Genomic DNA, 25,813 nt, shown 5'->3' with positions numbered 1-25,813 from the left:
AGACAAGTGTCGTGACACGCACCCCTATACGAGGGGTGCGGGGCGGGGTGCTCAGTCGACCAATGAGGGTCTCAGGCCAAGCAAGCGGTCGCGGCCATTGGCTTGTCATCGGGGGTGCGCGCCCCGCCCCGTCCTCGAGGTTCGCCCTTATTGAATTAGGCTTATCATTCGATTTCGAGTGGGGCGAGCGCGCGGTCCTCCGCGCCCGGCAAAAACTATCGCACGGATCCGATACCATCTGTAATCGGCATAATTCGATATAGTCACAGTTCATCCAATTATGCGGTTGTGAGCCTTGGCGCTGCAGGCTTCGACAGAAGACGCACGCGCCCCGCGCGGCGCGGCGCTCGCCGTCCGCTAAATTTCCAAAACAACCGCTGTTTTTGTCGGAGCACATGTTAGGAAGTGAGCTGGTTAGATAGCCAAGGCACTTAGCAGCCATGGAGTACGGGTACTTGAGTGGGGCTGGTGGCGGATTTGAGAGCGGCTGCCTAGGCTCCGGTGGCGGCGAACTGTCGTGGGGCGAGCTGGCATCATGCGGCCAGATGTCGCAAGCAGCTTATCGCTATCAGGGTATGCGCTACCAGCCACCACCGCCACAGTGCGCGCGCCCTCAGGACGCGGCTATGAGGAATCATCATATTTTCCCGCCAACCATGAATTTACAACGTAAGTAATTTTCAAAGTTACATAGAAGTTTTTTCCGACGGCTACGTACTAATTATGTACCTGTGACCACAAGAATCACACCCGGAACTTCGAAGTTTATTGTTGCTGTCCGACCCTTATAGGCCACAGTATGATGATATGTACCTACTATACTCGTACTTTCAGTGTAAGCGCACACAAATGATGAGGTATACTAGACGTTGGTTTGCTGTGAAATTATGCGTAATACTGTATACTGTAGTATAATTTCGTGATGCATATTCTTGTAAATATACCATATCATATGTGACAATAGGTACTTCATATCAATTATGAAATACCTATTGTCAATATTAATAATACGTCTAGTTTAAATGTTTATAATAATAAGTTTCATTTAAGAAAAATATTGCTATTATTAGAGGGTTATCTATTTGTATCTGTATTTTAATAAAATCAAGTTGAAGTTCGAAATGCAATGTAAATTCTTTCTAAAGCTGCACGGTAGTAATTCAATAATAAAATAGGTTAATATAATTAAGTACAACAATAAACGTTTTGTAAGAAAAGTGTAGACCGCTGCTACGAGCCGGCGGGTGTAGCGACGTAGAGCATTTGCTACGTGGCTTTTTTATCCTACATAAAATACGTACGTAGGTATTATTATAGTTTCAAATATTTGTAACATCATTCTGATTTATTTTATTAACCGTCACATATGTCTATTCATTTATATTTTTTTATGTGATTGATTTAGGAGTGCAGCAAATACTATTTCGTCATTTATATTTATTATATGAGAGTATAGAATATAAATTTATATTAATAATAATAATATTTCCTAATAAAACATACATACGAGAAAATAACGTTGCTACCAGGTCTGCAAGCATCTAAAGTATATTGTTTCTATTGAACGATACTCAATTCATTGACTGTTTTATCACAGATATGAGAATATGTTTTTGAATTATGTGAATCGATTTTCATTCTTCTAATGAAAAGAGTATTTTATTTTCGTATTGAATTCTAATTTATTTTCTAATGCCCCATTTGGATTAAAAAAAAAACTTTTTTTTTTTATTACTTTTTCACCAAACACTTCTCAAAATGTAAATGTTTCTTCGGTGATGCTAAATTAAAAAATCTTTTAAAATGTTAACTTTATAGGAAACATGCGACTAAATATTGTGGACATAACGATAGGCATTTGAATTCTGCAAGGTCCACTATTTTTATTACAATAAACGTTTTGAAGCATTTAGCACTATTTTAGTATTATTATTATTATACATATGCCATTATGTCATTAAATATATCTCTAAAGAAAATAGTACTCTAAATAACATATAAAGGATTATCATCTCTAAGATAAGCATTTATAGCAGTAGGTACTTCACTTTGACTTTACTGTTATTAAGACGTTGACTTTGGGAAGATGAAATGCATTATTTCATCTTAACGGCCAAACCATACTGCAGAATGGTAGCCCAAAATAGAATATACTGGAAAGCATTAGAGGATGACTTTGCCGCAAGACACTCTGTACTGAGGGATATAATATAAAGAATAAAATACATATAAAATATGAATCCGTAATAAAATTAAAACAATGAACAATTATGTAAGTTATATTAGTAACAATAAATCTATTTTGTATTCTAATAATGGGGACAAGTAAAATATATAATATAAAAAAGTGCAGTATAAATACTTCTTCATGTTATTGCTGAGATGTAATCAAAGATTAATTCAAATCGAAGGGCGACTGAATTTCATATATCCAATTTAATACTAATACTTAATTACTCAAGTAAAACCTTGAAATAAGGCGTCTGTGTGCACTTCAGTCTCACCAATTTAAGACACCAAGCTTGCTTTGTAAGCCGTCTTTTGGTTGAAGTTATAAGTTGCAGTGAAATTACAGTCTATGGAGGCATAACATCTTAGTCCTCGAAAAGCAACGCATGAGTGATATCACGGGCATTACATGACAATGTGATGTTCACGGTTCTGTTCATTTTTGTTACTACTAGGTGTGTGTTAGTAAATATTTTATACTACATAATTGATATACTCAGAAGCTTTGTATAAGCGACAATATTAAGAATAGTATTTTATTACTTTCGTATTGTAATTTTGTTTAGATGAAATTAAGTGACGTGTATTAAAGGTCTTTTTAATATTCCGTAACGTTATTTTGTGTCTCACTTTTTATGCATGATTGAGATGTGCAATAATATCTAAAATAAATATTATTATCTGTTAAAATTTACGTCTATTTTTATTTTATTTTTAATTATTAGGTATATTAAAATTTCTTCACTGCATGTAAATTGGTCTTTATTACCAAGAAAGTTCATTGATCCGTTATAGTTCCGAGGCAGTTACTAGAAGCGGCAATAGTTGATTTACAGACTAATTTATATACAATGGAATATTTACATGTATTAGATACATTCATTTGTTAATATGTCATTATCTAATGTCCTCATCTAATACTATGCTGTTTAGAAAAATGCAGATAATTTGATAGCAGACTATTAGAGTCTAAACCGCTGTAACGAATACATACGTGTATATTAAATTAGCACTCTTTAATTTTCAACGCACACTCTAGGTTTTAACTGCTATTATTTATTCTATAACTACCTGAATAATAGTAAATGTTTTACACATATCTTAATATGTAAAACTTTGCTTTCTCTGTTGATAAGCAAATGGTGTCAATACATTCAAGTAGAAATATTAATATTTCTTATAGATACTACAAAATTACCTAAGGATAACAAGTGTAGATTGTACCTATACATACTTGAATTAAATTATAAATATATAAAGTTCAGGATAATACACAACAATAGAATAGAAAATTATTTATTCAAATAAACTTACATTGAAGCACTTTTGAATAGTCATTACATTTTTTTAATCCACCGGATTAAAAAGGAAGTTCGGAAAGCTGTCTCATCACAAGAAGAACGAGCAAGAAACTTGCGTGTTGCTCTTTTAAATAATTTTATTATTACTTTACATTTTTAAGTTTAAGTATGTGAATACAAACCACCAATTAGCACTAATTCAATTAAATACTCAAATAGAAAAAATATTTAATATATAACTAACTTAAAAGGTTAAACAATTAATAAGAGGAAATCAGTCATAGTGATTAGAGCAGACCAGTCCCTTCAAGCAGCACCCGTTCACGAGTATGACGGATGAGCCAGCCATCACTACGCTCGACCATATTTTAGGGAGCCCAATGACCCGGCCCACCACGCCGCCACAAGTCTGGACATTTTAGTGAGCATGACTACTCAAAACACTAGTCCACGTCAAAGCTACTTACAATTGCCATCTGATAGGTATAGTATTCACATTTTACATAAGAATGCATGTGGCAATCAATACAAAAACCGCTACGCTTACATATTTCTAAAATCAATCAATTAAATCAAGAAAGCAATGAGAAAATTAAATTATAACGTTGTATGCTAATAAACTAATTATTTACTTGATATGTTGTCATCTATGAATTCGTCTATCCTGTAATAGGCTTTCTTACATAAAAATTGTTTAATATAAGATTTGAATTGCCTCTCTGTCAGATTTAATGCAGATTCTGGCAGTTTATTATTAAATTTTACGCAATTACCATAGAATGAATTACTGATTTTGTGCAGATGGCATTTAGGAAAAATTTGCTTATTTATATTGCGTAAGTTTCTACTTGTACAGTCTTTGAGTTTTTTAAAAGTTCTTCCGTGTATACATGATATTTTCATAAATGTATTGTGAAGTAATAGTAATAGTAAGATATCCACCTTCAGAGGACTTTCACAAGCAGTTGATTAGAATAAATCAATTATACTTAGTAAAGAAAAACTTGAACAATTTTTTCCACTGAATGAACTTATGAAAAATGTAGTAATAGAGTCTACAAACTTTACAAACCAAAATGAAAAATGCGTATACTATATGTATCAGTGTAAAATATCTTTTTATACCTCTTTTCTGTAGTTTTAGAACTGAAACCATTTCCATTTGCTGAATAAGTATTCGGGATTGGACTAGGGACAACGATCACTAAACAAAGACTAGACGTGTGCTGGGCGGGGCGGGTGCAAGTCGGGTCGCGGGGGTGTTCTTGCCGCGTGAGCGATTGCGCCTCTAATTGGCAGTGGCGTCCGCGAGAATCTTAAGGGGAGGACAACGAAGCTCGAGCGAGCCTTCTCCACGTCTTGTGGCTCTCAGCTCGGCGTGGACCCCTCGCCTCCCGACCCGCGGACGCAATTGTTTCACCTCCGGCGACTCCCACGCAACACAATAACTCACCTCGAGCGGCAACGCTCACGTAATCCCGAGTAAGTCGGGATTATACCCGTTAATCACGCGGAAATTAATTACAAGTTTGCGTATTAATTGTAGTACAATTACAAGAATTACAAGGTTAGGATTGTGATTATTTTGTTAGTGACGGGTTGCTGTAATTATTGTTGTACTATTATTACATTTTCCATAAATGTTGGGATGTAGAATAGAATAGAAAATAATTTATTCAAATAAAGTTACATTGAAGTTCTTTTGAATAGTCAACACTTATTTTCTTTTTGTCTATCGTTCATTCCGAAAGCTGTTTCTTCACAAGAAGAACGAGCAAGATACTTCTAACATTGATTTCCCTTTACAATAATATGAATAAATTGCATTACTTATTATTATCGTATTAAAATTAACTGAAAATTATATTAAGTGAATAGTAAATATTCAGTCATACTCTGAACTATATTTTTTGTATTTCAAAGAATATTAGCGATCCGTACCGAATTCGACTAACTATCAAATAATATATACTCAGATTAATATTATGATCGATATTAAAACATTCTGTTTTACGAGTACCTATTCTTACTATCAGAAGTAAAATTTGGTAATTCTGTTGAAATTATTATTATATTATTAACCCTATTAATATTACAAAAGCGAAAGTTTGTGAGTATGGATGGATCGATGGATGGATGTTTATTACTCTTTCACGGCAAAATTACTGAACGGATTTTGATGAAACTGTACGGTAATATAGCTTTTACATTAAAATAACACATAATTAGGCTATAAATTTCATGAGAGTGAAACCGCGGCTACTGTGTATATTTATTATTGTACATATTAATAAATAATTACTGGCATATTGAAGATATCAAGACAAGACATATAACGTTACTTCTGTTATAGACCACCTCATATCGAAAAATGCCATATTACATTAAACAATAGTAAATATTTTTATTTGTCTCAAACAAATAAATACTTTGAAGATATCAAAGATTACAATATTTTATTATTTCCACTTGGTGAATATTGTCGTTTTAACATTTTGTTCATTACAGAAGAAAATGTTTGGTGCCCAACTCGATATCGCTTTTTCTATTTCCATGTCTCCTTTGTATGCAAGTGGACGGGTTAATTCGATTTGGTGCCAGGACGGAGGGCAATATTTTATCGCATCATGTGATCTATTCTGTCCCAGTATAGTATAGTAGAGTGGGCCATAAAAAAGGCAATATCTCACAGTTGAGCTGCGCCGGGAGCCGCGATCGTAACTTCCACAATGTTACTGCGGTGCGGCACACTCGACGAGGGTACCCACTTTTATTTTTACGAAAGAAATTATTGTTTTCTTTCCATCGTGTACATTGTAACACATGAAAATGGCTCTAGGTGTCGTCTAGACGGGTTTTATTATTTGGACTCTTAATAAAATATCTCCGTTTGAATGAATAGTATACGTAGAATCTACCTATATATACATACATATATTCGTAATATTGCATGGATGATTGATTTTAGTTTTTATAAAAATAGGTCAAATTATAGTAAGGTTTATTAACAGGTTTTTTCCGATTTTATTTATGCCTTTTAATATCAGTATTAATAGTGTAATTAGTATAATACTTTAGATAATATTTTTCATAAAAGTATAAAATATTTTAAATTCATTGACTTGTTTTTACATAAGAATATAATATTCTGATTATTATTTAAAAAAACAGTATGTATCTAATAATTTTTGGGATTAGCTGATATATTATATCAGCGATAGGTATTTTGTTCCTTTTGTTGGTGGTATTTTTTACTCCAAAAACATATTCATTTTTTTGGTTATGTTTGTGCGATGTTCACTTCAATCAGTTAAAACTTTTTCATTGTATTGTGAATTATATTTAAAAATTAAATTAAAAAAATATATATTGATAATATATTATGGGCTATGGGTACAGGCAGATAAAACTGTTACTGTTACTGTGCAGCTACTTCGTTAAATTGTAACTTGTTTTAACTATAACACTTTGGTTTTCGATGGACCACTATCACAGATTTTATTAACTGTAGGTACTATATTATGAGGTATACAGAATTGTCGTGGAGTTAGTATGTCGTAATTATTTAATAACTGTCATTTTCAGAGTATAAAGTAGGTAGGTAATTTAATTGTCAGTTACTTTTTTCATTTTTTCGTACAGGTTTTAGTATACCTATACCATATCATCAAAATTAATTGAACATAAACGATTTTAAATACTGCTTTAGACTATTCCTATACTAAAACAATGTTACTAGTTAGTTTTGTCTCCTTCTAGGAATATGAGATTTTAGATATAAAAACCATGAATGTGCCTTTTATTATTATTTTTGCCAACAAACCACGTTGTAATATTATTTTTTTATGATTACCATAGCTACAAAAGCGCGTCCCGCGCTGTGTCGTTCTGCCTCATTCCTTTACAATTTAACTGCGACGTCGATGTATTCCCATTTTACTGCCACCATTACACAAATTTACCCACATGTTTATTTGCAATATAAAATATATTACCCTATACATTACTCTGCGTATTTTATAACTTCAAATACAACAAATATCGAGTTGCATTAACCGGTAAAGTTTTTCAACTATTTCAATTCTGGCTATGTGAAACGAAATAGGTTCTTGTAGTAGAAAATGGCTAAATGATAAATAAATAAATAGAAAAACGTTTATTTCAAAAGATGACACATAGTTACAATTTCTTTTCCTGAATATAGACAACTTTATATAATTCGCTTTTTAATTCAACTTTACATAAATCATTAAAAATAAAAACTATGACTACTTGTGTTAAGTGAGAAGTGTCGGTAGGTATACTTAATATTTCACTGAAAAAGTCAGTAAAATCAGAGTACATTAGTGTAATGTAATTAGAAATAATTTATAAAGATTAAGTATAATACTTAATACTTAAGAAAAAATATAAATAATTCACCATGCACAGAGTGGAACTGAAAAAAATATCCGAAATTCCTGTTACTTGTTTTTGTAGTACCTAAGTAGTATTTCTATATTTTTATGTGTGTATGAATGCATTGGTAAATATTATGTGAAGTAAAGTACTTGAATGATATATTTCAGGCAATCTTACAGTAAATTTCTAACTCATCTCAGCCCCTAGCCCCTAAATTCGTCCCACGCGGACTAGAAAATAAGAATAACAATTATCTTTCTTAAACTCAAATACTACGTATACTTATATAGATATATATACATTGCTCTAAATATCTATAAGGGCCCTTGACTTTTTTAATTGTTCAAATTTGTCTCGGGTAACTAGAACTGTGACTGAATTTTAACATGCAGTGAGTTAAGGAGACGCATTGTGATGTGTGGGATTTTAAATGCATAGTTGTAAATTATACATTAAAGAAGAAAGAAATTGTTTAGAAGACATTAAAGAAAGAAATTATCTGTCTGTTTGTTCTTGTAAATCTCTGGTACTTCTAGACCGATTTTGACGAAAATTTCACTAGATAGCTAATGTTATAAAAAGAACCTTACAATACCCCAAGGTTCCCCTTATATTAGAAATTTTATCATTTTAATAAAGAAAAGCAAAAATATAAGAGGTCTGTGATGAAGTCAATTCTATTATAACATTTAAAATAATAATATTTTGACTAAAAATGTTAACTGTAAGAACAACAAGTACATATAGCAAATCATTTAATTTTTTAACGGACATACAAGAATGTGACTGTATAAGAGTTTTATACCTTATGATAGCTATCATCCTGGAAATAAGAAAAATAAAACAATAAAAATATTATTATTAACAATAATTCCAAATTAAATAAAAGCAACTGATGTTTACATTAGGGACGTCTGATATACAATACTGAAGAAACGAAGGAGTCTTGTGAGTCGGTAGCGGGCCTTCATTAATCTACTTGAAGGTAGCCAACCCTTCTGTAGTGGGGCGTGTGAGCGTGTGGCCTCGAGAGTCGGCGTCGGCAAGCAATATGCTGCCAGATCGCGATGACGTGCCGACACCGTCTGCATTATGAATGTTGGAGAACTTTTCGCGTGACGCGAGAAAAATGAACCACGGCTCGCCTAGATGGATTGCGATACAATTTACTACGAATCTGTATGGTGAAAGCTGTTGACAGGAACTGATTTGCATTGATTTTAAATTTATATGACACGTTATAGATACTAAATATTAAACAGCGTATTTTGTTTTTTTTAATGAAATGGCGAACAATCTTACTTCGGCTTATCTGTAAATAAGTGTCAACTGTCTATATGTATATAACAGCATAATGGGTATTATGTTATAAAATATAGCCCGTGGTAACACGCTATTCTGCAGAACTAACTATGCTGTCACTGCAGTAGCCAATAGTATAAATAAGTCATAAAATGTATTTAGGTCACGTTTACTAAAAATAATTTTCTATGTAACCGCAAAATGTCTTAAAATGCAAAGTCCTTAGCGCCCTCCAAGCAGTCTCGCCGTCTAGTAATTAACAACAGGCCCCGAGCTCGGTGGGGGGAAGTCGTCTAGAGAGCATTTCAGTACAGGGAGAGAGGTGCGGGGGTTGTGGATCATATCACCTGTGAATTAATCGGTCTCTGACGATTAATTAGCGCCACGTGTTTCGGGTAACGTGACTTGTGTTAGCACGGTGTTATATATTTATTTATACGTAGATATATCTGTATTATAAAAATATACTCATTGTTGGATTTGATCACGTTGCTTAAAAAGAATTAGAAATAAAATGTAATTATTTACATTTTATTACACATAAATATTACTTAAAAATAAATGAATAAATAGCCACTATACAACACACATACCACAAGAAGCAGAAAGAAGAAACTATATAAGCAGTGTTCGCGTTTTCGAGGAAAAAATGTTGTTGATAAAATTTACAATCAATATAAAAGACATGTTTGTTGAAAACAAAATAAAAATTGAAAATGTAGAATATATAAATCTATTAATTTTGCACTCAAAGTCTAATTCTAAATACGATCAAAGTATAAATAGATTATATTATCGTGCTTATGAAGTATACAAGTATTTTCTTTCTCTTTATCTATATATAAGATTTGGATATTTCATATATACCAATAAAGATAAGATTTGATTGTTTGTTTCTTTGCATTGAATTAGCTCGGAAACTACAATATCGATTTAAAAATATTTTACCATTAGAATCTTATTATAAACATTATCCCTGATGAACATAGTCGATAGAATTCGAAAACCTTAGGAATTTCTATGAAAATTCGGAAACTGCAGCAATTATAGACAGTAGAGCAAAGTAATGTAGAACTGTTTAATAGAGGACAGCATTATCAACAAATTAAAAAATATGAATAAAATAAAGAATAAATTTATATTTTGAATTATATATTTTTTATATTGTTGTGAAATATCTGTATAAAGCTAAGGCGGTTCGCCTGTATACTACATTGTAGTACAATATTGTTTTGATACAATTCTTTTCATACCTAAACATTACAAAATAATGTTAAATCTGTTAGATATAACTTAAACTTCGCAGTTACAATGACGAGGCAGAGAGGCCTGACCCATGAACTGCAAACCCAAATTAAACATCTTATGAACAGAAACATCTTGCCAAGATCCTCTTCATTAGGTTCTGCAAATTGCGGGGTAGGGGGTGAAGTCGGGAGAGGTGGGGCAGTGACACGGCGTTATGCCTCCCGCAGCCCTCGCAGCCCCAGCAGCCTCTATTAATAATGCAAATGAGACCGCAGCTCGGCCAAGAAGCGAGTCTCGATTAATTCCGGTTCATTTGAGGTAATTGTCGTGCGGTCTGTGGTCCGTTGCGGCCCATTGCTGCACGCCGCCGCCTCTAATTTCTAACACTTGTTATGGTTCCATGGGATTTTATAACTAATTACGTTAGTAGTTAGCCATAAAATATTAAACTTGAAACGCATTGCAAGGAATTATATATCGTAACTAACACTAATAACTTACATAACTAAATTAATGGTTTACACTTAAATATACGGTTAGATTATTTATTTGTATAGGATTTTCTATATCATCCTAAATATATAGTTAGCTAAGTATCTCTTACTAATAGTATTATAAAGAGTTTTGTGTTCACCGATTCCTAATGTATGAGCCAAAACCAGTAGTAATTTGCATAAAAGAATTATTATAATATTTTGAATTCATTTACAAATTGTATTATTATACGTAACAGTAATGTAGGATACCATTGGAAAAAATATAGATCAAATATAGATAATGGTATAAGTTTACTACTATTTTCTATTTTTATAAGTGTATTTAAGTAGCAAAATTTCATTATTAACTATCATAATGCATGCTCATGGTTCTTAGAGTTATAAACCGAGAAAGGAAATGAAAAATTATCACTGAACTATATATAAGATATTGCAAACCTTTATTTTATTCACAGTGAATCACAAAAATAATTAATTGGTATTTGATTTTCCAATAATGATTTTATATAAGCTGTAACGATGCAATAACTTCTTGTAATAGATAATGTAACGTACAAAATGAAAAGAAACGTTACATTGCCGCGGATACATGGCCGTAGCGAGCTACGATCGATACCTACGCTACGCGACAGGCCAGAGATAGCTACGAGTTTTTCTATCACACTTTACGAGTATGTTTCGAAGTACCTTCTCCAACAATCTATAGAATAATATATATGATTGAGAGTACTGCGATTTTATATACGTAGAGATGCACATGACTAAAATATGTATATTGCAATGGCTTAATGTAATTATCATATGTATAATATATAAAAATCATATTAATGAATGTAATCAGGAAAGAACAGTATAATCAGTATTTTTTTAAAAAAACGAACGACTACAACAATTTTATCTACAGAAATGTGAATATAGATTTGTCATGAAGGTACTCTCTTAGAATAATTAGCAAATTCACAAAAAGAAATGTAATAAGTTTATTTCAAAATCAATTCTTAATAATTTAGTGTCAAAAGTGTGTAAAATATTTCTATATATTTGTTTTTATACCGCGTTTCAAAATGCGGGATGGGCAGCATCTTCGAATTGAATAGGATAGAATAGAAAATCCTTTATCAAAATAAACTTAATTTAAGCACTTTTGAATAGTTATAACGACTTTTTATCTACCGCTCATTCGGAAAGCGTCTCATAACAAGAAAAATGAGCAAGAAACTTGTGTGTTGCTCTTTTAAATAAGCTTACATTTTCAAGTCGAAACGTGTGAATACATACTACCAACTAGCACTAATTTATTAGGGTCAAATATACATACACAATATACATACATAAATTAGTCGAAGTAATAAGAACGAATATAATTTAAAACTTTTGCTTCATCCACTTTTGACTGTTGATAGCTTGGTAGGTAGTGGCCTTATAGCTAGTAGTAACCACATTCAGATATTTGTGTAGTATTATGATATTTTTTGATCGCAATGTGTACAATTTAAAGATATCCCGGTGCGTAGTACTTTAAAATTTCGATTATCTTTGCCGATGTCCTGATATTTCTTTAAAAGATCATATTTCTTCTACGACCTATTACGACTATTATTACTATTACTATTAGGACCTTTTCCTATTCCATTTTATTATTATAAATTGTAAATAAATATATATTTCATGAAAATATAATGGTAGGTTAGAAATATTAGAAACTAATAATATTGACTGACCAGACCAAACTGATAAAAACGATTTGTTTTATTTTTATATTATTTTTGATAAATCAAAAACAAAATTCCCAAACTTTTTGTGTCGTAGACCCCTTGCCATATTTTTCGATAGACCCTCCATTCTTACCTGGTATTGATTTTTTTTTAAGTTTACAATTTCTAACTGTAGTAAAGTTTAGTGTTAAAAACATAAAGTAAAAGCAGTAAGATGACCGCTGTCGTAGATCCCTTGCAGTTTGTCGTAGGAGTCGATATAGACTACTTTGGGAATCACTGACGTAGGTCTATTACAGATACCTACGTCATTATTCATCAGAATTATTATGCCTATGGCAATTTTCGCCGTACGTAAAAAACAAATGAACATATGCATTTTCACATTTGTAGATAACATTCCTAATTTATACATATAATATAAATGTCGTATAAAATAATATATTTTTTATCCTAATGAATAATATACTAGATTTATGCTAGTCAATCAGCAGGTATTTTACAATATTACCGAAATACCGTTAACGTGTGTTACTGTTATATAAATGATAATTGCTAACTACTACTTATAAATTAATTGTAACAATTTTCAGTAACGTCACAATGTTTAGGTATAATCGAGTGATGTAGACGCCTATTTATTTCAATACCATATATATAGGAGGTAGGTATATATAAGAGGGCGCGACTACGAGAGGGGAGACAAAAATGGCCGCATACAATACTTGAGCATCTACGAAGAAAGCTCTATTTTGGAAGCAATATCGCTTCTATATTTAATTTTTTCTTCATAATAGAAATGCTATTTTTCTTTAGATATCAAAATTTTTATTTAGATATATAAAGAAAAATGTAGATTATTCAATTAATGTAAAAAATGTAGACTATTCAACAAACTGTTCCTAATAATTAATTGATTTTAGAAATGTTTGTTATTATTATCCTTGCCTTGTTTGTTGTTATTATTAAACTTACGTGACATATACTTTTGTGTGTAATATGATATTTTTACATTTTATCGTATCATTTCGATCGCATGTGCATCCTGCGATTATAAACACCAAAAAACAGGATACGAAAATAAAATAAATAATTAAATTAATATAGTTCGACATTGTAAAAAAGGGACTATTGGCCCTTAATCAAACTATTCGACTACTACATATATTAGACACAATATCTTTATGATTGATTGAGTATCCGTACATGTTTTTTTCCGTAGGGATTTAGGAATCAATTTCACCTTTGGAAAGTTCTGCCTTTTTCTACCTATTTTCTTTTACATTGAAGCTCTATTAATATAGTACAATTTCATACTTACTTTGTCTTAAGGGAAATGGGTTAGAAATAAATAAAATATATCGCAATACACCTGTTCGATTTCATTGTCATGTGTGTTTTTTAGAACGGTATAAAAGTAATTTTATTTTCAACAGCTGGACTACCTTACAAAGTGTACGGCAGCCATGAAGGTTCATTGACAGAAAAACGAAAACAGCGACGAATCCGCACCACCTTCACTTCTGCGCAACTCAAGGAGTTAGAGCGAGCTTTTCAAGAGACGCACTATCCTGACATTTATACTAGGGAAGAAATTGCTATGAAAATAGACCTAACAGAAGCGAGAGTACAGGTACGTAACTTATAAATTTATAATTTCAATACATTCGTTTCGAAACAAAATCGTAATTTGTGTAAGTTACATTATTACTGCACGATTACATAATTAAATTGTGAACGAAGAATATCAAGAAGACATTATTTAGAAGAAAAAATTACGCAGCATAAAATAGAGGCTCGACAAAAAAAATACATTGCTTTTCCTGCGCTGTCCGTCACATTTCCAGAGGCCAATTAATGTCTAGTAATTCGGCTGCGGCTGACGGGCTGCCTACGTAAAAAAAGCAAGCCGACATTTCGCGGTTAACTCTAGTTAATTTCATAATAAGCGCTCATTTTTATGTGAGTCGGGTGTAGGAGACGTGTGCTCCTTCTGAATGTTTAATGCAATCCAGAATCGGGAGTGAGCCGCGCCCGCCCTATAGTTATCTGATCACGTATAAAACCCAGAGGCGACGCGCGACCGGCGAACTGGCGACCCGACGACCTTATCTCATATTCTGGGAGATGACGCCCCCGGCGCAACCAGCGCTCTTATTGTTTCCAATGGAACAACATAGCACTTACATTATCATTCATCTTCATTTTTGGAATATATTTTTACCTAAATTATAACTTTGGACTGATATATGCTGGAAATAGTAAAATAAAAGTAAAAAATATACTAAAGGATTTAATATATTTTTGCTACTACCTTATGCAGGTATATTAATGACATCGAAGATCGATTGTAATGTGTGTGCAGAAGTGTACCCATATACTTACCTACCTATACTTTGTTGCGGTCTCACACCACCATATTTCCGATGGTTGCGGCTTCAATTCCTCGCACTAGACAAACATTTGTATTTATGAGTATGTCTGTATTCTATGTATGTATTTACAGAAAAAGTATTTTAGTATCTATCTATCAGTTGTCTAGGACTTAAAACCTGCCTGCCAAGTTCTGCCTGCCTCTGCCCGCTTAGCCTGGGAGTAGTGAATTGTCCTCGGTTATTATTAGTATTCCAATTTGAAGGCTGTAATAGGATAGTAAAATTATTGGGTACCGAGACTTCTATATGAAACTTATTTGTTTTAAGGACTTGAATTCATAGAAATGGTAATAGACAAAAGCTATCAAAGGAATTACAGAAGATATTGTGATGACCTGCTCATAAAGTCTATTGGGGAAGGTTATCAGTAAATATGATTAAATTAGGTCTGTAATCATATTTACATTTTACACTTAACTATCATTTTGTACCTACACCAAGTAAATATGTATACACATTGTGGATACATAACGTCGTATATATTTACATATATATCTGAAAAACATGGCACCCTCCTGCAACAACGAGCGCTCATTACGTTAAAAAGTGTATCGGAATGGCGGGGGCCGCCATAAATATCGCGAGCGGTCGCGTAACTCAAGCGCGCGCGACTCCTGATAATTAAAACTCGCCTGGAAAATACAAATTTACACGATACGATTAAAACAAAGCAAATGCATCGCGTATACCTGCTTGTATCTTGAGTTTACATTTAATTTTATTATAAGTATTGTTTTATAACTGAATGTAGTGTTACCAAATATATTTTATATCGACATATTAAAGTTTTACCATAGTGTTTCGGTTTCTAAATTAGGTTTAAATACTTTACAAATAAAACATATTAACAGAGCACTTATTACATAGTTAATATGATTTCAGTAAAAACATGCTATAGCAAAATAAATGTGAATACCTAAAACAAGACCATAAAGCATATTCTTAATCAAAAGGCTTGCAAACGGTATTAAAAATCATTTTTACTACGTAATTGAAGACACATCGCTACATAAAAGTAATTGAGTGAAAATACCTAGCCGTTAGCCCGCGGTGGGCGCGAGGAGGGTCCAACACTCCAACCACACTCGCTTTTCAATTATTAATATTCATTCCCCAAATTTTACTTTGCATTGCGATGGTGAATTTTCCTGTGTCGACGACGTGACTACACGGGAAAAATTAAAATCATTTGTAAATTTTTATGTAAGAACAACAAAAATGTTTATACGTCATCCATTTTTGGTGTGTAAGTTTTTTATTTATATTAACTAAAGTGAAATAATGCACGAAATTAAAACTACTTTTCTTTCATTCACTTCCTTAACTTTATTGTTAAATATACTTGTTGTGGAATTACATTATTTTATAGTAGAGTATCTTCAAGCTCCATCATTAAAACAATATATACAATAAAAAACATTACACTAACAAATATTTAATTTTCAGGTAATAATATCATATGGAAACAAATTCACGCCCTTTCAAGCTTATACAAAATAAATGTTGTAAAAAAGAAACATTTTATAGTTCGTAGGTACTGAAAGGAATCTCTCAATTTATTAGTAAATAAACTCAGTTAAACCAAATGATTCCAATATACTTAAAGTTAAAAAACATATAGAATAATTTATTTTGGAGCTATATTTTATATCTCATTAAAAAACAAATATTACCTGTAACAGAAAAACCTTAGCCAGAACCTGTTATATATATAATTATATGTATCATTTTCAGTAAAGAATTCCAGTCAAAGTTCAAAAATCCTTTAATATACATATACTAACGGTTTTTTTTTATTTTATCTACACGTAAATTCATTAGAGGCTCTTGGCAAACAGAGTAGGTACGATGTAAGCGTAAAGCAAACGCGCAATTCGTTCACATCATGTGAATAAAAACTCGGCCACCTGCTCGCTTAGAGCAAAAGGAATCATTTGAAAAATGACCAGCTGCTTTTTAATGCAGAGCGTATTTTTTCTGTGCCCACGTTGTCATAGGGATGGGGCAATTTAATCCATCAAGCCATGTAGCTCGAAACCATCCCAGCCAATAATTTCTGTTTTACTACAGAACATTTTGGTTTTATTGTTATTCCCATGTGGTAAAAAGATTAGTTTATTACAAAAATTATATTTAAAACAATAATACAAAATTCTTAACATATATTTGTCTATAGACAAAACTATAGACATTAAGATTATTAAGAATTCTTTATTCTATATATTATTATTCAAACTATTGGAACTGTCTCTAAATGCTATTTTTTACCGACTTTAAGTAGAAGAAGAGACTTAACTTAATTGAATAAACTATTCATGTGCCTTATAAGATAACTTTGATACTTTTACAAGTTTGGTAATATTTTTGTTGACACTGAAACTTATGTATCTCTGTAATATATTCGGCATTGTATGTGATATATGATATATCATTTTATCAACTATGTTTTTGCATAGTCCATTTGTTTAATTGTTTACGTTCACATTAATTTTTACCGCCCTAAAAATATTTGTTTCGTTTTTATTTTATTATCAATAGCATTGGTTTGTATTGGTCTTATACCTATAAATTCTAAGTCTAAGACTAGTTATTTAACCATTTATTGAGTCAGTTTAAGACGTATTCAATAATTTTGTCTAAAACTAATGTACATAGGCATATATCTCACATAAAATAACATGTATACATATCCACAATGGTGAGGTAGTGGGCACTCTGTATTATTGGTGCGATTGTAACGGTCACTTGTGACGTCACGGGAGACGGCACAATAGCCAACAGAAGCTCCCGAGGCTTGCAATAAAGATTGACGTGCCGGGCACCGCCGCCGCGCCGGGAGCTGCCAGCAAAATGTCAATCCAGCTTTCGATCTTACATCTTGCGCCTATACTCTCTGTGGGGATTTGCACTCTCTACTTCAATATATAATTGAATTAATTAATGTATAACGCAATCTGTATGGAGCAGTAGTCGCCCAGTGGCCATATTTTTTATTTTGAACGTTAGTATGGTTTTTGATAAAGAGTTTACTCGTACCTTTATATTCATAGTAGTTCTTTGTATTTTACTTCATCTACATGTTTATTATATATTATTTAACGAAAAATCTATATTATGTACGTTATTGTGTTGCTATGATTCAATAATTTCAAATTTCAATATGTTATGGTATGTTTTATACGTAATATGGAATTGGAAAAGAGCCCACGAAACGTGTACACACAACAAATGTTGTCAAATACAGAAATTAAATTACAAATAATTAAAACAATCTGAAATTTAATAATATTTATCTATTAAGTCTGAGATAAAAAACATATAACATAATCTGTTACTTATCTCAGAGACAAATTTAACATGATTTATGTCGCCACATTTTTGCAATTCTTAAATAATGTTGTGGCATCGAAAATGGATATGAATTACCCATATTTACAGTTTACTTAGAAATAATGTCTTAAAACGCATTAACTTAACATTAATAAATGAATGTTCATAAATATAGGGATGTTGGTTTTAATTAAATATATATCACTAAACCCATAGATAAGATAATATTACATACGAAAACATAAACTAACTGCCTTTGTAAAACAAATGAACTTCGTATGGTGTCAGATTTAAAAAAATACACGTATTTAAAATATTCTATTCAGGTAATTAAAAAAATATTTGGTTTGTAGCTTTATACCGTAAAACGTAAAAAAAAAATACGAGCTAAGTTTCTTGTCAGCTCTTCTCATCTCGAAATCATTCCGAACTGACGGTAGATTTGACATATCATATGAGTCTGTAATAAACCTACATGAATAAAAATATTTTGAATTTGAATTTGAATTCGTACTTAATGTACGGGTACATAATATACAAACGTACGTGATGTACGGGAACCATATAAAAGTATTTTTATGTTGTGGAATATATGTAGGAAACTTTATAATGAGAAACCCATTTAAAATTTAAAAAAGCATTCAACAAATCGGCATCGCTTCACTACACAGTTACAGCTCGAAACATTATTAGAAACTTTAACATTTACACCTATCATTTTAGTCTCTGAGATTAAAAAAAGACTATATTCGCTATAAAACTGTTCACTTTATTATATCGTCCAGTAATTTCAATTAAACAGATTACATGTCACATAATCAGATAAAATCTGTGATAAACAAACAATTATGAACTGGCTATTGTTGAGTTTGACATTAAGGGGTGTGATACGCAAGTAGAGTATGAGTGAGAGATGAGAACTGTAGTTAATCTGATGGTGGGGATGCACCGAGCAGGTGGCGCACGCGCCGGGAGAGTCCGCACGCGCCAAGCACGCGTGCACTCGTACCCTTGAATGATTAGACACACTTGCCACAAGTGTTTGTCATTGCCAATCGCAAATGGGGTATAAAATCAGTCATTTTGTTTTATAACGCTATCGGGATTGTTATGAAACCATAATATTATTATTGGTCTATTATTCTGTATACATACATATTTTTAGGTTATGTAAAAGAAGGAGTCGAAACATAAATTTATCAGAGAGAAGAAGTCGTTTGGACAGCAACGTGCTTTGATTACTAGATGACAGTGACGACATTAAGTATATAAGATAACACCTTAGTTAGTCCTTAGAAATATGTGTGTGTGCAATAGACGACATTAACCTTAACAAAATTACTTAGTACAAATGTAATATTAGATAGTACGATTTTCGTACAAGATACTTTATATTACAATTAGGAATGGAATTGGCGAAGACTATTACCAACCTACTAAGACATTGTATATAAAAAATACAGTAGCATACATAGAAAATTTTGTTTTTGAAGTCTATTGTATACTACAAAATGTATATATATGTGTAACGGAATTATAACAGTTATCCGTGACGTCAATAGATTTTTTAAAAATAAAAGCGAGCCTACAGTGGCCGTGATACATGTTTACTTCAAATTTTATTGATCCATGAACTCTTTAGCTGTGAAAAGATGACAAACAGACAAACAGACACATTCGTATCTGTAATATCAGTATGGAGTACAGGATATCAATAAATATAAATTGTTTGTTTGTTTGTTTTAAAGACATATTTACTCAAAAATAGTTTGTGTAATACATCGCGGTTGATTATTTCTCAAATCGTAATAGTGTTTAATTCAAATAATAGCGACGAAGTAATGGTAGGTTTAGCGTTAATCCCTAGTTAATCGCGTTGATTGCCGCCGGTTGATGCTACGAGGATCAAGTAATCACTTAAGCGGTGGGTCGATTCGTCCCGTTCCTCCTTTCTTGCTCGTGCCTCGAGGGTGGTGTGATTGGACCATAGACATAGACAACTACAATTTTCGGAACAGTATAATCGTTTTTAAATATTTGACAAAGTAGTATAAATTACAGTGATTTAATTAATACTTATTAAATATTATATTTTTTGTGTACTAAATCCAAATCACATCTGTTACGTAAAAAATGCCAAAAGTGAAGCATTAGTGATTTTGTATTTGAAGGTTTGACAATAAAAACTCACACAGACAAATTAAATACTCTTCATTTTAATTATCCTAAATTAAAATTACAAGTTTATGGTTTACAACAAAATGGTTTACTTGTGTATTTTATTTATGGATGACTTGTATGCGTACCTATGTTTTTGGCCTTTTAGTCTACAATATAAAAATAAGTCTGTGTAATAAAGAGTTGATTTCGCTCAATACCTACAGTTTCATGTATGCTACTTCAACATAATGTTAAAAGATAGAGTCACTGTCACTAGCAGTGCCTACGGTTTCATCCGCTTGAAATTTATAGAATATGTTATTCGGATGTATAAGTCATATTACTCTAAAGTATTCTCAAAATAAATAAGCTACTGAACGAGTTTTTACGTGAAGAAATAACATATATATCCATCGATACTTACAAACTTTCGCGTTTATAATATTAGTAAGACAATATTTGTATATTGTATTTAAAACTCGATAGAATATTATTATATTTTTTATTGTACTCATTATCAGTACCACCAATTATTAAAATATTATCATATATTCTTAATATAAAGGAGAAGGATAAACACAGGTACAGAGACTTGTGTTTCGCCGATCTATCTCCTCGAAAATGTCTGGACTAATTTGAATTAAATAATAATTGGTTCCTGGATTGTTTGAAAACCTGTGTAATTGATAATAAATTAGTTTAGAATAATAATTACTTGTATATATTACAAATAAATAAACACAAAAACATCATTCTATGATAATGTAATAATATTATTACATCTCGAAATTAGCACTTGTAATTATCATTTGCTTCTATTTACATAAAAATATTACAATAGGGAAGTTACGTTTGTTAGGTTATGTGATAATGCACGAGGGGCTTGACATTCGATACGGTAGACAGTAACAAGGTCGATATCACCGGACAAGCATGTCAGATTACGCCGTGGGAAGTGTCAGTGGAGTGCTCCACGCCTCTCCCACGGGATGCAGATAAATGATAATTCGTCTCGACTAACCGATTAACATCTCACTGATATTTTTCGCACGAGTTACACTACTCTGTAATTTGCACACTCGCTATTCCTTTGAACTATTCGTCTTTAACTTATTTCGAGATATATTTTTAAACGACTTTAAAAAGAAGGCCATTCTCAAACGATCCTATTACCTTCTAAGTACGATATATTTTCTAAGTTACATTCTATTATGATCGTTTTGTAATAAAAATATTTTGGTTCATCGGGTTTTTTGAATACTGATTCTGTATCTTGCGGAATAAAATCTTGTATTATTACTATAAGCGAAACAAATATCTGTGTAAACAAATTACAGTTAATATAGTGTGACTATAAATCAAAATGTACTGTGATATATAAACTATTATAATCAAATGATTGCTTTCAAAATGTGGAAATAGGGGCATAAAATTGCATTTGTAGTAAGTATAATTCCATAATACATTATTTTTCTATGAAAAGCCATTCTTCTTCTTTAGTTATTCACGATAAAGAAGTGTTGCAAATCGTAGCAGGCACTTAAAGTGATTAAAAAGTAGAGTGAGGATGCGTAGCGGGGCTACGGCGTGTATCGTAGTCCCCAACGGAAGTGAGAGTAGGTACCACTTTACGCGTCACCTTCGCTGCGCCGGGACTACAAACTGACTATCAAATTATATATTCCTCAGTAATATATAACATAGCGCCTTATTTGCAACGAAGTTCAATAAAAGTGTAATTGTCATTTTGCCCGTATTTTCATATATACACGTACATATATGTCACATGACATCCTGACTAAACTTTTAAAACCGATTATAATTATACTATTTATTGTTACAATTTATTGATGTGTTCGATCTATTAATTTACGACGGTAGATTTCATAGTCAAATAAATTATTTAACCAAAATTAGTAATATTTAATATAATAATATTTATTATAGTAATATTTAATATTTCTGCACATGACAACGTGGGAATCCTAGTTTTTATTTTTCTCATATTAACAGGTCTCCAAGGTATATACACAAGCCGCCCTCTGCCACTAATAATTATAGTCCTAATAGTATCTACGAACATTGCTATAATTTTATTTTAGGCGACACATTAATTTCTGTTTCGTTCTCCCCGCTGTGATTTCAATATTTTTGTCACTGTCATCGACCACCCTATGCGAGGAGTAACTGTACTGCAATTATTTTTCATTTAGCTCGCTACTTGTTTTGTGGTCCCGAGGGATGTCGCGAGATCAAGTACAGCTACAGATTCCCTGCATTGAAACTATAATTTGAATGTGAGAAAATTGTTTCATGGTGTGGTACTAGATGTCTTGGGACTTGTAATTTGGAACAACCCTCGTATCAATAATGTGCTTCTATGCTATGTTATTTTTAAAATGTTTTCGTTGTTCTATGGTTATGTTCTATTCTATAAACCTAATTGATATATTTTTATTTTATTCTCAAAAGCAAAATTATACTTCGACGACAATTCTTCGACTTCGGAAATTAATAATGTTGCTGATTTATTTATAACGATTTAGAAATTTAAGATTATTTTTTACCTAATTCTAATTTAAGCAGCAATTCCAATGTAAGATGCTTTTAATAAATAAGATCCACGTACTTTATTATTCTAATAATAATATTTTAGTTGATCATATTAAAAATATTATCGATATTGTTTTATTCTTTCTATTCGAAAATATATTTATAGATTTAAAGCACATAAATAAAAGGAATTGTGAACTGAAATCCAATATATCAGACAGTTCATTAATGTGTAGATACCATAGAACAATTGCGGCAAAACTATTCACTCAATAAATTTTAAATCTCATTTTTATCAACAACTATTCGTTGTACCTGTTTTAAATCACGATTCATTCATCTTTTTGTATTTATATAGTCGACATCACTGGATAAAAAATAGTTTATTATTATTATAATAATTCAAAACAGCAAGTTCATCGTTGCTCTATTGTGGGTTCTGGGTCCGTTAGGGGAGCATAGGCGAGCCGTCAGAAGCTATCAAACTGCACACAATATATGGATATCATAACCGATTCACTCGGTTTGTCGCAAGGAGGGAAATGGCAAGCAATAATCTGAAATAACTACAATTTAGAAGTCACGAATGTATTACGTTTCTATAAATATGCACATATTTATGGGAGCATCATTACTTAGGTGTTGTTTAAGTACAATATTTATTAAGTATATTATTTTCTTCATATAGACGGATACATAAATTTATTTATGGTTTTGTTTTACAAAAGATTGATGTTAATCGTGATAAATTTTATATCAGACCACGCGATTTGAGATACCTACTAAATATTTTACGAAGACTTAATTGTAACCTTCCCAATATCCTATGCCAGTTGTGTCGATGTCACTCGTAGATACATATATATAAAGGTAGATAATATTTCAAAATAAGGTTTAAGATTAAGGTTAAATAATAAATAAAAAATTAGTAAGTAATGACATTTTGTTAACTATTGGGGCAATAATAATATTGATATATCTAATTTCTAGGTATCTTTTATATTGTAAGTCCTAAGTCAGTTAATTTTATAAATAAATTACTTACATTTTAGATTTGAGTTACATAGTATCATCATATTTATGATAGTTTGTTGGAGGTAAGACAATTTTAATATACATTAAAATAGATGAATCGATAAAATTTAATATACCTACTTGTAAAATACTACAAGTTATGCTAGTACTCTATCAATTTCTTAACAAATAACATACATTTATTTTCATTATGGCTATAGGTTACAAACACATTAACATTTGGTCAAAGTGTTCTTTAACACTATTTTGTTCTCACGAATCATTTGGCAATTACGTATGGGCGACTCTATCTGTGTACTGTCATCGAGGGGTATGTAACAAGCTGACGCGGTGCGGTCATGTAAATATTATCACTGTGTATCCAACTTTTTTCTTTATGTTTATTAAGAATTCGAACATTCATTTTTAGTCATACTGAGCGCATTATATATTTTAATAGTACAATTAATTAATTTACTCGCGTCTTAGTGAAAAATAAAAAATATTACTGTAAATAAAAAAAGCGTTGATATATAAAGAGTCAATGTCGGAAAATGAAGTCAATTTGAAATCTAAGAACATTGATGGTTAAAAATCTATTTTTAAGTTTTTGTCTAGCATCATTAATATCATCTTAACAGGACTCTATCTATTCACAATTGGTCACGAATATGTTCTTATACGGAGTTGATTTAGACATGTCAATATGGTTTCATAACATATGGATAAAAAAATGAAAACTCATAGGTTTCATTTTTTTATCCTGATGCATTTATTTTTCGATGCATCACCTTGTATCTTGTTCTTTGTATATTACAAGAAATAATTGGTATAAATACCCTTAGTGAAACTCATCAATATATATATTGTATCTACATTTGTACTGTTATCTAGACATATGGTTTACTAGCAGTTGCCTTAGTCTGCTTTTTTACGATAAGAAATATCCATCCTAATATTACAACCTATCGTTATATCAAAATCCGTAAAAAAGGTAATAAACACATAGACATAGTTTTAATTTATAATATTAGTAGATTGGAATATCTAAATTAAATTTAATTCAATAAACTAATTGATTAAACATAAGGGTTCAAAATACTTTAAAATAACGTTCCGGCAATAACGTCGAATACAGTCACAGTTAGAAACATCTGCCAATTGCGATTACTATCGGTTATTTGTCGTGTCGCGTGCCGTGATCGAACTGATTAAATCCCATTGTTTCGCGAAAGCACTCCAAATACACATAGATCACGGTGATTCGTCATAATCGATTCAAATCTGTTCCATTTTTAATAGAGATTCGAATAGGGAAGTTCCAAAATGATTTATAGTGAAATGCCAACTCTACGATTGAATCAAAATTATTAATATAATAGATTTACTTACAATTTCAAATATAAAATATATTTTTATATTTGTTTATTGCTTTACCTGTAGGTACTACTATACTTTGTACTAAACATACAAATGTAATAAAAATATATTATTATAAAATATGTAGAAAGAACGGTTGCATATATCTACGATTACCTCATTAAATTGGTAGAGAAAAAATATGATAAACATGACTAGAGGTTAAATGAAATGGGTGTTTATTTATGAATCTACAAGATGAAAGGGGC

At 31.5% G+C, this 25,813-nt stretch overlaps 1 protein-coding gene across 1 annotated transcript in view; it reads left to right on the top strand.

The window, feature by feature from the left end:
* The first annotated feature begins 440 nt into the window (after nucleotides 1–440).
* LOC131853324 (paired mesoderm homeobox protein 2A-like) overlaps nucleotides 441–25,813 on the top strand; it is a 41,621-nt gene continuing 16,248 nt past the window's right edge. The window contains exons 1-2 of the mRNA XM_059204184.1: nucleotides 441–669; nucleotides 14,130–14,326. Of these exons, the coding sequence (XP_059060167.1) occupies nucleotides 441–669; nucleotides 14,130–14,326 (426 nt within the window). The remainder of the gene's footprint in view (nucleotides 670–14,129; nucleotides 14,327–25,813) is intronic.

The sequence above is a fragment of the Achroia grisella genome, unplaced genomic scaffold (genome assembly GCF_030625045.1).
Source record: "Achroia grisella isolate CSIRO2021 unplaced genomic scaffold, CSIRO_AGI_Agris_v1 utg900, whole genome shotgun sequence".
Lineage (NCBI taxonomy): Eukaryota > Metazoa > Arthropoda > Insecta > Lepidoptera > Pyralidae > Achroia > Achroia grisella.
This window is presented reverse-complemented; position numbering and strand designations above follow the sequence as displayed.